Genomic DNA, 18,840 nt, shown 5'->3' with positions numbered 1-18,840 from the left:
TTTTAAAGCTTTAAAAAGTGTCCTGAAGAAGAGGAAGTTCATTTTGCACATTGTAACAAAGTTACAAGAGGTTTACGTCCTAACTGAACGGCGCATCTACCGAGTCAACTTTTGGAATATCCCCTTAAGGTAGCTTTCAACACAGCTAAGGGAAACGTATGTGAACGAGTAATAGAATCCTCCGTAGCAGAATGGATAAAGTCATGGTTCGATGACCACAAGGTTCGTGGTTCGAAACCCGTCGCCGAAACCAGATTTTTTAAAATCTTAATTCCTCAGTTCTGAAGATCTTTCTCTCCTTTCGTAATCATCTGATGCTCTAAAAAGAGTTCTCCACATTAATTCGACAACTGCCTAATGTGATCCTCGCAGTTCGAAAACTTCCCTTCTTATCTTTCACAAAATCAGAATTTTCGTCATAATACGAATGCTGTCCGATCATTTTTTCCCCAATTCTAAATCTGTGTATACAAATCATCCCTTTCTGTCTCCATACTTGAATCCCCCCCCCTCTCTCTCTCTCTCAATGTCACCCAGGAAGTCATATGGCTTGAGATCAAACCTTCGACTCTTGAAACCAAATGTAAGCTCTTTAGCAATGTGCTGTCGTAACTCTGTAGGTTTGTTGTTAAAACCAGTGTCGTTTAGACTTTATTCGGGGGGGGGGGAGGGGAGGAAGAGATTCTCCGGCGACATAAGATTTTCACTTTTTATTAGTGTATTACTATACATTTGATCCAAAAATACGTATTTATGAAGCTCAAGAGAGGGGGAATTACACCCTCCTGTCCTGCCCAAATGACGCCCCTGAAACATTTGCTTGCACTTACTGAAAAGAAATTCAATAAATCATTGAATAAAACTCGTTTCTGTCCGTAGATATTTTAGAGCTCTTGGCAATTTCCATAGATTTCTTAGGGAGCATTTTACTACCTTGCACTCTTTAAAGAAAGAAAAGAATGAAACTAAAGATATTTATGAAGCTCTGGGAAGATTGTGTGACTTTCCTTTAATTTAGGCTCTTAAAAATATTTCAGAACAAATGAATGGAAAAGACTGTTTTAAAGCTATAACGTTGTAAACTTGATTCCTGTTTCTTTTTCAGCTGAATGGAAAGAGTGTACTACGTCACACACACTGCTTTAGACAAGGAGAGGTGGAGGACGGGGAGGAGTTGGAATAAATACTAGAAGCAACTAATCGATTGATACATGTATTGCGGGAATGCATAAGAAAACTGGGCAAGAGTTTGTTATTCATTTGGACTTAGAATTTTTGTAACAAATTTTATGCCGCGGACTGTACCGTACATTTCGTGCAGCACCCTGCTAAATTGTGAAATAACTAAATTACAATTTTTTGGATTATTTAAATCCCTGTTAAAATCAAATCATTTTAAATCTAGTTTAATTCGTTACAGTAATTCAGCTTCAAAGAACATTCGATTACGGAGGTACGAATATACGGGTGCCAGACAAGTAGGCCTATTTGTAGAATCATTATATTCACTTCGTCATTGTGTAAACTAGCCAATAAACGAAAGAGCAGTGTTCCTTTATCACTATACTACATTTCTTTAGACTGTATGAGCCTTCTGATTGAATGATCTCCAACGTTAATACCCTTCCTTAACAAAACTATTGGAGACACTTCGACTTCTCAAGTAAATAGTCGTAGATTGGTAGTGAAATGTGCGACACGAAGCAGAACAACCAGTCACATTGGAAGCAGAAGCCATCTCCAGGCCATCTCAGACCTAAAGCGCTGAGAGTTCATCGTAGCATAAATAGTCCATGAGGGATACTCAGGCTATCGTCTAGCAATTATCATCATACCGTTCCAGTAGTCCATTCATTGACTCAAGCAGATTTGACGGAATAAAGAATCCAGTCAACTTCATTTGGTTTCTTTAACTGCCAGCCAAGAAGTAAAACAGTACTGCGCAGACCCTTGGATTAGGGGGGACAAATCAATAGCGGTACTCCTGAAGATATGCAACCACCTTGTAATCATTACTTTCTTTATAATTATATAAGAGCAAAACCCCTCTGCTTTTAGATTGGAGAGATGGAACAGAAAAGCTTCGCCCCAACTCCCTTTTAGAGTCGGTGCTTACAGATGGTGTTAGGTGTGTGTGTGTGTGTGTGTGTGTGATAGTATACTGCTGGGAGGAAAGAAACGGAAGAAAGACTGAAATATTATTAAATCGGGAAATTTTGGTCGAGTATTGCAAAGTTCTAAGTGTTATTTTGTATAGCGATGATTACAGACGTCTTTCAGGATCCGCTTTTGTGAAATATAATTCATATTAACTGAGAAAATTATTTTAAAAAATCGAAAAAAACGCAATGACAAAACATTAGGTGGGGTGAGCTCCGCCACTTACCCCCACGTGTGCACACCTATGTTCGTCACGACTACGATGTCATCAATGACCAAAAATAACTAAAGCAAATGTTCGTACCAATCTTTTTAGTTAAATCCCTTCTCTCCTTTATGTATTTTTATATACAAGTAGATATATAAATGCATGTTTCTTATATATATATATATATATATATATATATATATATATATATATATATATATATATATATATATATATATATATATATATGTGTGTGTGTGTGTGTGTGTGTGTGTGTGTGTGTAACTCTGGAAGGCCTGTAGCAATTTTAAGTAAGCTTGGTACATACAATTACTTGCAGTCTTGAAAGAGTACTGTCGGGATAAGACTGCCATAACACCCCTAGGGGGAGGGGAAGCGGAAGCACATAAAAATGATCGCAAGCGACCGATATTGATGTCAAATCTATAGTTTTCGAGGTTCATGAGCTGATTGGTGACAGTTTCGATTCCTTTTAGTCTACGTTGAACCCCCCATGAATTTAATAACCTCTTGCACACCTAGCGGGACTAGCAGGGGAAGACAAAAATGATCAAAAACGGCCGATATTAGTGTTAAATCCATAGTTTTCGGGGTCCATGAGCTGACTGATGACAGTTTCGATACGTTTTAAGTCGAAGCTCAGCGCCCACAGTGAGGGTAAGATCCTCTTGCACACTTAGGGGAAGAGGATACATATATGAATAATCAAAAAGGCCTATATTAGCCTTTTTTGTTGTTTCATAGTTTTCGGAATTGTTCAGATAGTAACACTTCCGATGGTGTTTAAGTTCGATTTTAAGCCCTCACTAGTACCCGAGGGGGAGGGGGTGAAATGGTAACATGTAAAAATATCGAAAAAAACTGATATTAGTATAGTTTTCAACATCGCTAAGTTACTTGCTGACAGTTCTGATTCCATTTAAGTCCAAGTTCAGCCCCAGTGAGGGCAAGATTCCCTGAGCACTGCTAGGGAGGAGTAGGAGGGAAATACAAAATGATAAGAAACGACCGATTAGTGTCTAATAGTTTTCAGGATCACTTAGATAAAGAATGACACTCCAGATGCCATTTACGTTCAAGTTCAACCCCCATTAGCGTCGGGGAGAAAATTGTGAAGTAAAAATAATTGAAAATGGCTGATATTAGTGTCAAATCAACACTTTTCAGGGCCGCTGAAATGAATAGTGATGCTTCAAATGCGGTTTAAGTCCAAATTCATTTTCATTTGCAGAGGGTGGAGTGGGGAGGTGAAAATTAAAATGTCAAAAATGACTGAGATTTGTGTGGAATTCATTGTTTTCGGGGTCGGGAAAACATCTGACCTGAAATGATTTCTGGAAGATAATTACTACCGACTTCAAGCAGGGTGTTTTATTCATATCAGTTTGATTAAAAGCGTATTCTGTGGGGATACGGTATTCTAATATTTATGTTAAAAGTAGAATATCTTCTGTATTTTTTTCACTAAACTTTCATTGAGATAAATATTCTATGAAGAAGGGGATTAAAATATTTCCCTTAAACCTATTCTTCCTGTGTGAAAAATGGATATTTCATGCTAGTTGTATTATACATAACACAGGATCAGTTAGCAAACATTTCGCTACATATTTGTATATTTTGGGAAAGCTGGATGCCTAGAATCCTTATTTCTCTACTCATCCTGGTTGAAACGGTAAGCAGAATATTTCTAGCATATTTCAGATAGTCGTTGCGAATTCTTTGCATATGAAAATGGAAAAAGTTAAATAGTATAACTAACTTAGGAGAAAGATTTCTACAATATCTCAGCTCGAATGAGTATTAGTTTCATTAATGCTTATTCGTCAGTAGGTTAACTCATGACATTCAACAGAATCGTGAGAATCTACTTATGCGAGTGCATGAAATTGTAGTCACACAAAAAATGATTTAACCTACCATTTTTGTGATTTTAATTTAATAGTGTTCATTTACATAACATAGGGTTACCATGTACAGAAACAAGAGAGAAAAAAATGTCAGTGGTCTTTTTGTTTACAGTACTTCTCCCATTGCTTGAACGCATATGTATCAAGTACAGCTTTACTCTCCTTGATTTGCAATTGAATTGATGCCTTCACAGTGCTATGCGCTCTGCTTTTTATGGATGTAGGTGTGTCTGCATGTTAACCTACGTCACTTGCAGGAACACAATCTCTGCCATTGTACGTATGGCACAACATACGAAAAGCAAAGAATACGAAACATGTGTGAGGAAAGAAATTTTTAATCAGGATAACTCCAGCTAATGTTTAGTCAAAGTAATATTACAAACATTGTGGGAATAATATTTTCGTAGATGATAAAAACTTACAAAATCACAAAGCTGCTGAACGTTTTAATTCAATATCTCACCCGGAACTTTAAACTAACTAAAAATTAGAACTATAAATGAATGAATAATAATGATATTTGTGGAATTATATTCACTTTGGTTTAAAGTGCAGGGTGTCCCATAAGACTACAAACATAGGGAAATCACTCTCTCTCTCTCTCTCTCTCTCTCTTTTTTTTTTTTTTTTTTATTACAGATAACTACGAGTTCAAGCAAGGAGGAATGCATCCAGGTCATTTTACTCTATGGTGTACGAAGTCTGTGATAAGTGGCTGCTTAATTTAACAAACCTGACACCTTCAAGACTTCTGATCCACTTGAAACCATTAGTGCACACAAGAAGATTCAATTCCTTGTGCACCTGCGGAGCGTTTCGTTAAAGTGTGTTCACAAATCACACCAGAGATCCTTTGATGTGTTCTCCAGGTGGGTGATTAAAGCCTGTGACAAACATCTTGGCATTTCAGCTAAACGAATAAAACGAAGCTCTGACGCGACGCTGCCAAGTGGTAAAGGGGTGTGGCTATGGCTAAGCAGACAATCTACAGCGCGATCAGGTGACAGGGAATAGATGTGTTTAAAATAAACGTGGCAATACCGCTGGCCTCTCATTTGCTAGCAGCATTTAAAGGGAACTTGGAGCGCCGCCTTCAAATACCAAGATGGTTGTCACGCCGTTTAGTAGGCCTCGGAAGTTGAAGACCTAAAAATTGCCTAAAAAGGACCTACAAAAGACCTAAAAGTATCTTTAAAAAGGACCTAAAAATTGGAAAAAAGGACTAAAAATAAGACCAAATTTAATTAGAATTACATATTTAATGAATATAATGCTCAAGAAATACGAACTTCTGGTAGGTTAACGGTCTATGCTTCTTCCACAAACTGAAGTACAAACTAAAATAGGAAAACTTCCCCATCCTCACCCCCCATGCTGAGGACATTGTTATGCCTCCTTATCTAACTTCTGATTGTTACAGATCTGGTCTTATCAGTCCAGTCGTTGAAGAATGTCTTATCATTGGAATTTTCTTTACTAAAGAAAGTGTAAGAAAAGACGTTAAGACCTATGAAAAGCTTTACAAAAGATCAATGAACAAAAAACGCCGAAAAATATATATATATATAAAAAAGAACAAATAAAATCCACCATTTTCTAGCCTACAATGACCCAAAATGAACATATGTTAAAGCCTTGCCTTCGGACGCTCCTAAAAAAGAGGATTTTTCCTTAACTTCCGGGTCCTAGTGACTAGACTCCGTCAATGCGTGCAACGGTAGGGTCAACTTATCGCTCATACTAGGCTTACGTAGATGCTCATTTGCCCTGTTTTCAGAATTATACTACTGTTAAATTCCCTCTGTAAGAAACATAATTGTTTCTTTACTAATATTTATAGTTACCTGATCACTTTCTGAATATATTTTATGATTTGTTTTGTCCTTTTGTAACTTCCGAACTATGTTATTTATAAATTATGAGAAGATTTACGGAATAACTGTGGCTACTTTAAATACGAGGTATGACCAAAAAAAAAAAAAAAAAAAAAAAGATTGAAGTAATAACTCAGAATAAATACATTATTGGTTTCTGTCAGTGGTGTCAACCTTCAAAGTAGTCCCCTTTGCTTCAACACGTTTCTTCATTCGCCGATGCCATCGTTCATAACACCCCTTGAAGTATCTTTTGTATGGGTCTTTAGTACGTTTTCCGATTTTAAACCTTATTAATGGAGGCAAAATGTACTTCCTTTAGTTGAGATTTTATTTTCGGGATAAAAAAGCCACAAGTTGTCAAATCAGAGGAGTATGATGGATGTTCTAATACTGCAATGTTTTTTTCTCACCAAAAATTGCTGTACAGATAGTGCCTTGTGGGTGGGTGCATTGTTTTGATGCAAGATTCATCCACTTTTCCATAACTAAGACCTTTTCTTTTGAACGTTTTCACGAAGTGTCTCTAACATCTGAATGTAGTAATGTTGATTTACAGTTTGCCTGTTAGAAACTTAATCAATCATTACTACCTCATCTATGTTTTTAAAAAAACTAACATTACCTTACATTTGGACTTTGGTATTCGAGCCTTTTTGGAGCCGAAGAGAGCGGTGGCACTTCCACTACATTTATTGTCGCTTTGTTTCTGGGTCGTAGGTGAAAAACCAAGTTTCGTCGATAGTTACAACTAAATCCATTGAATTTGGGTCGTTGTCAATCATTTTCAAGATGTCCATTCCATGCACAATTCCTTTCGGTATTGTATTTGATCATATAGCAATACTTTCAGGGGCAGATTAACGCGTTTGGGGCCCTGGAGCCGACTATTTCAAGGAGGCCCTATGTTACGAATAATTCTAGCGCATAAATTTTCTTTGCTGCCTTCCACAGCCTCATATGCGTATCGAAACACCAAGAACTATGTAGTAATATTTTAATGTGCTCCAAGTTTACAATAATTAGTTTAATTACATTCATTATTAACAGTTAAATGCTCATATACTGCAGTATAACACACAAATGCCAAATACAAGCCAAAGGTCAACAGTCCCTGTAAAATCACTAATAGAGTAAAAGGACAAAAATCATATACAAATAGGTAAAGCTGTACAAGGCTACATTGTTAGAAAAGTTTTCCTACATTTTGCTGTGCAAAAGATTTTATTATGTCATTAAACGACATTGGAATGACAGAGATATTTCAAAGGAATTGTCACTACAGGCTAATAATGTGGTTTGTAATAGAGGCCCAAAATAGCTCATTCCCTCACATATAAGTATCGTACAGACGCTAGCGGAAGAAGACTTAGCTCTAGTGAATCCACGAGCGTAGCGAGCGGAAAAAAAAAAATAGCATGGGCCTGAAGCCTATATGTATAATAATTTGATTGCTATATTACAGTATTTAAGAGATGGATTTTTTGGGGGGTGGGGGGCGGAGCCTGGGCTCCATTGGCTCCGCCTTTAAATTCCTCCTGAATACTTTGGGAACCACCTTCGAACATTTCTTCTCATTTGCAATTCTTCTGTTAATATACGTCTGACTAACTCTCTGTCCAAGCTCAGAACTTCAGCAATTGCTCTAACACTAATCTGCGATCATTTCTCACGACACGACAAACATTTTCGATATTTGTTTCAGTCACAGAAGAACACGGGCGACCTGGTCGTTCATTATCATCACAACTCTTTCTACCCTCCAAAAACCTTTCGAAACTTTGTGTCCTTGACATGCACAGTTCCTCATAAACTTCCCTCAGCATTTGAAACGTTTCACGATAAACTTGATGTCCACTCTTCGTTCTACTTTTACGGTCGTCATTTTTGGCAACGCATTGATACACGCTTATCTCACGACTGCCTGCCTCATTAAATTTTGAGCTGTTCTCGTTTGTAACGAAGACACCGTCGCTGAATACAACATATTAAAGTTAGGACACTGTTTTAGCAATGTTCCGACTCATGAAGGTATTACTGAACACCCCTTCTGTTTGGTGCGGTGATAACTGAAGATCGAGTTTTAGGGCAGTCCAGGCCCGTATCCAGGGGGGTCTAGGGGGGGCCGCCCCCCCCCCAAATTTTGGCTGGCCCCCTAAAAATTTTACAGTAGGCTTGCAAAAGAACTATAATATGGTGATGAACTATCATATGGTTGGATCGGGCCCCCCTAACTTCAGCCGGGCCCTCCCTAACGTTTTGGGCTGGCTACGGGCCTGGGGCAGTCCACAGCAATAGTTGAAGAGCACAAATCTGTAGCAAACAAACAGACGGCTGCACAAATTCCTCAGTGGTGAGTCTCTCGTAAGTACGAACGTTCTAGGAGCATTTAAGATGAGGACATGTTGCATATCAAAGGTAAATCTGTCCTCCACGCAAAGGAATCCTGCAAGGATGGTCAGTAATTCAACACACATCGTCTGTATAATTTCCGAAAAGTCTCTCACGACGATAGGCTGATGGTACTTTATTTTTTAAAACATAAAAGCTAACAACAGAGCTAGTGCGGAAAACACCAGTAGCTAAGTAAATGAACAATATCAAATTAAGGTAAAGTCGGTAACACAGAAGACGGAGCAGACAAGTAAGAAAAACAGCCATACTTTAACTTGAATCGAATTAAGACTATAGTATGTTCGTAATAGAGCAATATAAAAGCAGCTCAAGTGCGAAGGAAAATGTTAATCTACAGAAGGGAGAAAGGAGTATCTAAGATCTGCGTTGCCCACATAAAAGACGATCAAAGATGAAACTCTGGAATCGGACTTTATCAACAAACGAAAAGAATGTCCCACCATGATACAGATTCGGTAACATTGTTCGACCAGTGAACAAGGAGATTTATATTAGTTGAAGTTACAATGTATCTGAAGCGACAAGAAATAAAAAAGATAGTAAATGTAGAGCATACTACAGGTGGAATCTAAATCTGCCACTAAACATAGTTGACGAAGACAACAGTGTCACACTAAGAACATCCCTTAAGGAAAACTACTTACCTGAAAAATCTCTATACTATAATAACGTTTTATCGAGAAAGCATGCTATGAAGTGAACAATCTGGCTACGAAGACTCTGTTCATAAAATTATTTTAATATTCCGTAATGCCAAGTTGTGACATAAGCGTTCTTTAAATCGAAGAATCTAGGAATAAAGTGATCGAGATGAAAAAAGCTTCTTAAATCAAGCTTTCGAACTGAGCTAGGTTGCCTATAGTGGACATGATAGAGCAAAATCAACACTGGAAATTTGCTCAGAAGACAATGCAACTCCAAACACATACCAACTTTTTTTTTTTTTTTTTTTTTTTTTTTTTTTTTTTTTTTTTTTTTTTTTACATGCCTTCAAACAGTATATACGTGAACGAAGTAGGAGCCATGGATCTACACACTAATAACTTAATCTGGTTTAAGATCATAAGGACAAGAGTTCCACGCTGTTGAGGTCGAAAGTCTCCCCCAACCTTCATTAAAAAACTGCAGTAATGCAAGCTGAGTATTATGCGAGGCGTTGCGTAACATTCTGTGAAAAATATGATCGAGTCCTGGAGCGGTACTGGGCGTCTCATGTAAAGCAGAATCGAATTCGCTCGCTATGAAGGGAACATTAAAACGCTCAGTATTAGCGTTACGGAAATTTGAAACGTTCACAAAATACTACTAAAAAACGATTAAACTCGACGGAATAGTGTCCAGAGTCACACATAAAAGAAAAGTATCAGCGAAAAGTGTTTCTTCTCTATGTGGGGTTCGTTTCGAGGAGGCATTCACTGATACAATAAGCACAATAGTAGAAAACAGAGGTGATTTATTGAACAACGCCGCACAGTAGTCCAGCCACTAAAGGATGATATATAATAATTCAATTTTGGCGAGTTGAAAACTAGATATGACCTCGTAGAATACGAAATCACTGGAGATTCCCGGCAATTTGATGTCTATTAAAATTTCCAAGAGCAATCGGACAAGACAGGTTAGTTTCTCATAGGCCTACTTCCGCAGACCACCGGAGAAACTTGTTGTCGTGAATCGTTGCCTCTGCATTGTGAATTGAAACCACGAGAAGCGTCAATAATAGTCTTCCCGAATAACTCTACAACGGAAGTATGAAGAGGGTGAAATTTACTGAGTTCCCAGATATTGGCCAAACAGCACACTCAAGTTGAAGTGTGGAAGAGGAGATGGATTAACAACAAGCAGACCTTGAGTGGTCACAGGAAAATCTGGACGTGTCACAAAGATCAGGATGCACTCTCAATGTCAAGAAACTGCAAGGAAAACACTATACAGGGAGAGGTCAATGTACGAATATATATTGGGTTCAATAGAAAAGTGAGTAGGTCTATCGCTATTAAGAACAAGAATCCCATTTTCTTCTACAAATCCGGTTATCTAACGGCTACGATCCATGAAGCACAACAGGTGGTGGTATGCATTTATATCCCCGACAATCTACAAGTGTGGCTCGAGTTGATTGTAAAGTTGAAGCAGATTGGCTGTCGAAAAGCTTTCAGAACGAGGAATTTGTAATGAAGAAATGATGATCAGAAGAAGGAAGAAAATCTGGACCGAGCTGCTTGCAACCGAGAAACCATGTTAATGTGCTAGGAACGAAAGACACCGAATAACCGATGGTTGCGCCTTCTTGCTGGGCAAGTCAGGCCCGGAAGAATTACAATTTGATTTACTCATAAATGTAGCTGGTATTTAACATTTTAAGAAGAAAAGTCACTCAAAACTTTTAAATTGTGGGGTATGTAATTTGATACATCATTGAAAGGATCAAGGAAGATCAGACAATTTTTATAGGAAGAAGTTCTTCGCATAGGACACCTTACGAAACAGCCACCATTTAACTGTGGTTTTTATCTATAAAGGAATTCAGAATTCAATTGTGTCAACTTCGTAAACGTGCCCAACACGACGAATTATTATTTCTTACAAAATTGTTTAATTTCCCATAATCCTTTCAATGATATATACAATTACATACTGTGGAGTTCACTGTCTTTGGATGCTCGCTTCATGACAGGGGGAGCCTGTGAGACAAACATAGCACTCCATTGGATGCGCCTTCTAATATTTTTTTCTATCTTACTTTTTTATATTGTGTGGATTGTAGACCATGGCGACTTGGAATCTTTAAGAGAGCTAATATAAAATTTTATTTTATTTATATAACAGATTTGAATTTTTAGTGCGCTGTAGCTTAACGAATTGAATTTAGAGAGATCGTGTATTTGATAAACATTATGTTGTTTTTACTACAAATTTAATTTAACTGTACTTACTGTCCCTCAAGTCCGTCTATGACCTCCAGGACCGGCCCCAGACGTGTGCGGTCGCACAGTGCGATTTTGAGGGGGGGGGGGCACCAAAATAAGAAAAATGTATAAAAATAATATGGTAAAAACTTAAATTTTATGTAATTTTGAATGCAAATTAGCCATTTGAATATGTTAATAGCTTCTGTTCAACAAAGACAAAGTTGACTGTCATACTTGGGAAAAAAATACAAAATGAATTATTGACTCTGATGGGAGACAAAGTGAGAGAAGAAATACTAGCAGAATTAAAAGAGCTAAATACTATGCATTGGTTCTCGACTGCACACTCGATTTAAGTAGAAAAGAATAGCTCTCTGTTGTTTTAAGATACGTTTATGAAACAAAAGAAAAAAGAAGTTGAAATTTGTGAAAGTTTCCTGGACAGCACTGAAATAACAGGCACTTCAGGGAAGGGAATATCAGAAACAGTCTTTAAAAAAAATGCTGGAATACGACTTGAATATTTCTAATTGCAGAGCCCAGGGATATGATAATGGTGCAAATAGGAAAGGAAAACACTGTTGACTGCAAAAACAAATTTTAGGAGAAGAAAAACAAGAGAGCTTTTTTGTACGGTGTGGCTGTCAGCCTAAACTTGGTACTAACCGATGCCGCGAAAACCTCAGTACCAACAGTTACGATTGTTTGTGTTTGATAGCTCATCAACAAAACGTTGAAACAAATTGTTAGAGAGTCTGTCACAATCATGTGAGACGTCGTTAGCATTTGAACCTTCTCTCACATTGAAAGAACTTTGAGTAACTCACTGGGAAGCACGTATTGAATCACTCAAAGCGGAAGATACCAGATTGTGCAAATCCGACAAGCACTTTGGGACCTGCACGAGGACGCATCACTTGAAGACGAGGTTAAAAGTGAGGCAAATTCCCATCCTGAAACAATTGAAGAATTTGGTTTCTTAGTGCCATTGATTGCATGATATGATGTCCTGTTTCAAATAAACATTGCTAGTAAGATATTGCAATCAAAGATAATTAACTTAACTTACCTCAAGCTGTAGCTATTTTGAAGTCCGTTGGGAATTTTTTGACGGACTTTCGCGAAAATGGATTTGTTAGTTGTTTAATGAAAGTCAAAGAGTTGACTGAAAGTTTAGAAGTCGAAGGAAAATCCTAAACACCCCGGGTTAGAAGGGAGAAGCAGTTTGATTATGAGGCTAATGAGGAAGCACCAATTGGCCCCCAAGAACGTTTTAGAGTTCATTTTTTTATACCACTTGTTGAAATCGCCCGAATAGCCGTGCAAGAGAGGTTCGAACAGCTTAAGACCAAAATGTCAAAAGTTGAGTTTCGTTTTGAACTTGATGAATTGCCCAATAGAGAGGACTTATTTATTAAGTACAAAGACCTAGAAGACTTCCTTTCAAATGGGAATGACAGTGACATCAAAGCAACGGGTGGATCCAGGACCGACTTCTGGGGGGAGGGCGGTGGGTTGTCATACTGCTACTTAGAGCTAATTTTAAGAGCTTCAAACTCTGGGATGGGTTTAATTTATATATATCAAATAAGGAAGTTTTCTCTAATGAGGGGGAAGTTTTCTCTATTGCCCCGATGGCCCTCCCTGGATCCGCCACTTCATCAAAGGAGCTGAGTTATGTAAGGAGCTGTAATCTTTATCAAGAACCATGTGCCAAATAAAAGCATATTTTATTTTTACGTTTTATCTATTCAAAATTTATTATCTTGATTTATTGTTTAGTCAGTTAATTCATAGGTTGTTTTGGGCTAAAACAAAATTATTATTTTTCATTTTTTCCTAATTTTCAGAATTAAAAAAGCAGTCTCTTAATTCCATTTTGTTTGATGTTAGGGAAACACCTCTCAATGTGCTGAGTTTTCTGTTGAAAACTGGAAAACTATATAAATGTGTACGTTGCTTTGTGAATACTTCTGACAATAGCAATGTCGGTAGCGTCGGTGAAGCGGTTATTCAAAATTCAAATTAATAAAAACCTACGTAAGTTCTCGCAAGAAAGACTCAACATCCTTGCAATTTTATCCATTGAAAATGATATCGTCATTAGATTATGATGCACTAATAAAAACATTTTCGGCTGCTAAAGCTAGGAAGGTCAACTGCTAAATGTGTAATACAGATTATTTAATCATTTTTCTGTAATGTTTTTCTTGATTTTTTTACGCTACTATTATCAATTTATAGTTATATTGATGTACTTTTCTAGAAAAGTGATTATCAAAGTTTATATTTCTGAATTTTTTCGTACTTTTTCTAATGTACTGACGTAACTTTAAAAAAAAATCTTAATATATTTAAACTGAAATGTATTTTTCAGAAATATTAAATCAAATAAAATTTTTGTTGTAGTTAAAAATTGTGTCTGTTATTTTCTATCTGACAAATATTTTACTTAAATATTTACTTTTTTTTTTTTTTTTTTTACTATTGATCAGTTTTAGTTTTTGGTTTTTAATCCCTTTAAAATGCCAACTACAGATATTAAACCCCGACAAATTTCAGTTATATAGCATCCATACCATTTTTTGGAAGGCTTTCTATATCCATTTTCATTGTAAGAGGCCCCAAAACTCATTCTTGCACACACAGTATTTTGCTCTTAGGCTGTCCCTGGTGAGCTCTCTTCCCGTATCGTTGGTCTACTTCTCTTCTGTCTATTTGCAGGTTTATATTTTTGAGTCTACGAGAAGACAATTGTATTTTTCCGATTCGGCTCGTTTATATACTATTGTTCGTTTTTTTAGTTTAAAAACATGTCTTGTCTATAAATATCTTTGTGTATTTGTGTTCCTTTGCTACCAAAGCCTTGTATAATTAAGCTGCAACACCAGTAAACAACAGCAATTTGTTATAAAAATTAAAGTTTTTGTAATTTATTTTACATGCATGGAAATTTACTTGCGCTCCTATAAGATGTAAAGACAGTAGCGTAATTGAGGATGTATACGTCACCCCGTGAAAATATCAAAAGGAACCTCTGACATTCATGAAGATATACGTAAAATTTTATACAGAACATATTTTTGACTATGGATGTTCCATCTACGTAGTAAGTCACGATTTGCTCACATAAGCTACGCAAGAAACTGCACATAATAATAATTTATTATTCTATTAAGCAATTGCATTAAACTAAAAAAAAGTTAATAGAAAGATTCTTCCTAAATAAATTAACACATAAAATGTATCAGAACTTCTGGATTCTCCTCACAACTTTCTAAACTGGCGAACCGTTCGGGAGAGGAATTCGATGACTACATGTACTTTGTTAATATCAACATGGTGACTTTCTTGGCTTTCAATGCTCAAGATTGAGAAAAAGCTTAACTATCTGCGACATTATACTACAAATATACACTGACCATCCAGAACATTATGATCACTTACTTAATATCTGGTATGGTCACCTACGCCTTGCAGGACAGCAACATACAGTTTTTTTTTTGTGAAAATAATGATACCTTGGTAGGTGGTTGCAGGCATGATGCATCACATTTGCAGTGGTGGTGGTAAATTCCGCGGACGGGGTTGATGAATTCGGATCTTACGTTCAATGACACCCCAAAGATGTTCAATTGGGTTAAGATCCGGTGAGTTTGAGTGCCATTGCGGCAATTGAAATTAACCACTATGGTCCTTGAACGTTTCTAGAACAACGTTACCCTTTTGGCAAGGTGTATTATCCCGCTGAAAGATGTCATTCAACGTGGAAATATGTTCGACATGAATAGGTGTACGTGATCAACAACGACCTGCTGATAGCTAGGAACCATCATAGTGCTCTCCACACGTATTACTGTGCCTATGGATGAAAGTGTGAAGGTTCCCCCAATAATAATGGAGCCACTACTGGCCTGTCGTCATCCCACTCTACACGCCTCGAGGAGCTGTTTCCCTGAAAGACAGCAAACTCTGCCCCGGCCGATAACGTTATGAAGGCTATATTGTGATTCAGCGGAAGATGCAATGTTGTACTATTGCTCTGCGGTTCAACGATGATTAGCACGTGCCCATTCCGGTTGTTATTGATTAGTAGTGTGGGTAACACTGGTACATGTGTGAGACAGACGCGGAAGAGCATATCTAATAAGTACGGTGAACTGTATGTTCAGACACACTAGTGCCTTGTCCACTGTTAAAGTCTGTTAAAGTCTACTATCAAATGTGCCTCACTTTGTACCCTATCCTGTTGTACCAACCTAAAAAATCTACGACGTTCGACATTTTTAATGTAGTATGGTCGCCTCACTTCTTGTAGTTTGGGATGATGCTGTTTTCAGCATCTTTTCCCACTTTTAGAATACACTAAGGGTGAAAGATTGCGAAAACCCAACAAGTCGCGCTGTTTCCAGTAGTCTGGCCACCTATCAAACATATTGCCTACATATCACCATCATTTCTCATTCAACGCACAAGTGCCAACTGACTAATCGAATGAGATCCCTGTTACCATCTGGCGAGCGGTTGCTCTGTGCCCCGAAGTTCTTACGTCAGCCCAACGATTTCATTCAAAAAGTAGCGAATGATCATAATGTTTTATTGGTCAATGTATGTTTTGTTGCTTTTAGTTTACTGAGTAATTGCTCAGGTATTGCCATCTTCACAGGGAAAGCAGAAAAAAGTTGCAACATCACATAATTTTAAAATTCTAACATCATAAAGTTAAACATCAAAACTTAAGTGGGCTGCTTCTTGATCTAGGCCCGTTAGTCATGCCACTATGTAAAGACTAAACTGAGAACGAGGAAGTTAGATTTACGAACATACTTGTTTTCACTTACAAGGGGAAAGCAGACATTGGTAAATAACCTCGGGGTCATCTTTCGCGAGGTAGTAGTGCACATTTAAAGTGTTAATATTACAAACTGGGAGAGCACAATGAACGGAAATAGCGGAGAAAAGGCGTCTTAAAATTTCCGACTTGCCGCATATATGATACGACGCGTTAGGTTACCAAGTGACGGCGTGGCAGAGTGAGGAACATCTACACCTCACGTCTAGGGTTCAATGCCCGCTCGAATATTTTTTTAATTTTTGCTTTAACCAATAAAGTAGCCATTTGTAACTACAAGTAAAATATTAATTCACCATACGTTTATAATGCATAAAACAGCAGAAATGTTCAAATCAGTTTTGAAACCTTGCAATGTTTCATGTTTACTAGCAACAAAACGTAACTTATTCCGTAAATATATTGGTATCATGAGTTATATTATGGTTACTACAGTCGTTATGTAAAAAACGTTCTCGACGCTTCATGTCTATATCTGTGGACAGTATGCGAATTACAAGGCGGATGAAGAGAAATCCCCCTTTGGTAATATTGGATGTATGCTCTAACCAGGGGCGTCATTTTAGGCGACAACAGCATGGGAAACTACGTATGTGTTGTAGCCAGGAACGTCATTTAGGAGAGCAAGAGGGGGGCAATTGCCCTCAAAAATCATGAGGGATACATATACTTTAATAGATTGTCTACTAATATGCTAGTACAAAACGTGAAAGTCTTATATTGGTGATGCTCTTGCCCCCTCAAGCGAAGTCTCATATATAAGTTTCTTATGGGTCTTTGGTCTTTCCATTCCAACCCAACCTTTTTAGAATTTCCAACAACAATTCCCAATTCACACAGTCAAAAGTATTTTCTAGATCAATAAATACCAAATACACCTCTTTCCCCTTTTCTATAAATCTTTCACCGATCATCCTTAGGTCTAATAATCCAATTGCATCTCTTGTGCTCTTACATCTGTACCTGAACTGTTCCTCCTCAGTTTCATTTGTTGTTCCATTTAACTATCTGTTCAGAATTCGAAGCAAATTTTTTGCTGCATGAGATATGAGACTAATAGTTCAATAATCTTCACATCTCTTTGAGTTCGATTTCTTAGCCATCGGAATCATGATCGTCGTCAGGAAGTCTTTTGGCCACTATCCTGTTAGTTTCGTTAACACATACAATATTGGCCATTCGCACTTGGAGATAGTAAATATTATTCTATATGCTAACAAAAAGATTTTTCGTTATATATGTTAAACAGAGCGTTATTTTGGAGGACAGGGAGAATTGCCCCCTGAGTTTGGGAAATACATGCTTATCAATAAATCGTACACAATTAGAGAAAACGTGAAAGTCTTAGGTCAGTGAAAAATCTTACGCCCCCTTCCCCATGTGAGAAATAATCAAATGACGCTACTAATATAAAGGTTAAATAGACTAGCAATAATGTTTTCCCACTGGAACTAATGCCTTCTGCCTGTTATGCTAAAAGAGGAAGAAAAGCCTCCACTCTAAGCAAAAATACGCCTAATAATAAAATCATTACTTTGACTATGAGAAATGAACCTGTATCTTATTTTCACCACTACACATTAAATTAACCTACCAAATGTTATTACTTACTTCTTCCAGCATTACATCTTCCAGCCAGTTTCCAATGCGAACGTTCGGATTGTATCCGTAATTGCCACTCATGATTCCGAGGCGAGTTAAACAACAATATAGAAATTAAAATTTCGGATTTCTAACTTGAATGGAAGTATTTCTACAGCTGAGCGATGTTGATTGTTGCTAAGCAACGTCAGTCTCGAACTCTGTTTGCTTCAGATACATCAGCTGGGTTTGAGAGTTTGAAACATCAGCAGCCGCCATATTGTGTGACGAAATGTAGGAGTGTGAAGGGAAAAGTAAATGTCAACAATAAGCTTATGACGTTCATAAACTTCTCAAAATCAAGAATATAGGAAAAGTTAAATATTTCAGGGCTAAGTGGAGTAATTCCTAACCATGAATCGTGGTGATGGACTTGTGCAAAGACGAAATGTGATACGTGAAAATTCTGACGGGGTCGCAAAAGAATCCCAGGACAGTGAAGACAAGAAAAGTGATCGGGATGAGGATATAGAAGATGGTGATTCGAAAGAAACAAGATTAACCTTAATGGAAGAAGTCTTACTGCTAGGGTTAAAGGATAAAGAGGTATCAAAATTATAATAGAAATTTTCAGACGTATCGAAGAACTCAGGGTGCGGTAACATAACAGTAGATATTGGGAATTCATATATTACGGAATTTTCTTCCGTGTTTGAGTTAACCGGTCTTTTCACTGTAATTAGCGTTAATAAGTCCTTCTTTTGTCTTTGCAGTTATTTGTAATAGTACTAGAATGTGACGATGAATTGCCCATGAGTTCGGACAAACCGTCACACTATGCGAACTACAATTTACACTTTGTTAAACAGATTATCTTACGTCGATTTACGATCTAGTGAATTGG

At 37.3% G+C, this 18,840-nt stretch overlaps 2 protein-coding genes across 3 annotated transcripts in view; one reads left to right on the top strand and one right to left on the bottom strand.

Annotated features, from left to right (window-relative positions):
• The window catches only part of LOC145678347 (cilia- and flagella-associated protein 161-like), a 228,209-nt gene extending 210,032 nt beyond the window's left edge, over window positions 1-18,177 (bottom strand). Inside the window, exon 1 of one of the 2 annotated variants that reach the window (XR_014130364.1) lies at window positions 17,967-18,177. Coding sequence is in view for 1 of the 2 variants with exons in the window: in XM_081748388.1 (XP_081604514.1) it covers window positions 17,967-18,038 (72 nt within the window). In the remaining variant the exon portion in view is untranslated. The remainder of the gene's footprint in view (window positions 1-17,966) is intronic. The other variant, XM_081748388.1, reaches the window with a different exon arrangement.
• sau (Golgi phosphoprotein 3 homolog sauron) overlaps window positions 18,174-18,840 on the top strand; it is a 65,448-nt gene continuing 64,781 nt past the window's right edge. The window contains exon 1 of the mRNA XM_081748389.1: window positions 18,174-18,542. Coding sequence (XP_081604515.1) covers window positions 18,351-18,542 — 192 coding nt within the window. The 5' untranslated portion in view covers window positions 18,174-18,350. The remainder of the gene's footprint in view (window positions 18,543-18,840) is intronic.

Source organism: Thermobia domestica, chromosome 2 (assembly GCF_964235325.1).
Source record: "Thermobia domestica chromosome 2, izTheDome1.hap1.1, whole genome shotgun sequence".
In the NCBI taxonomy this organism is placed as follows: domain Eukaryota; kingdom Metazoa; phylum Arthropoda; class Insecta; order Zygentoma; family Lepismatidae; genus Thermobia; species Thermobia domestica.
This window is presented reverse-complemented; position numbering and strand designations above follow the sequence as displayed.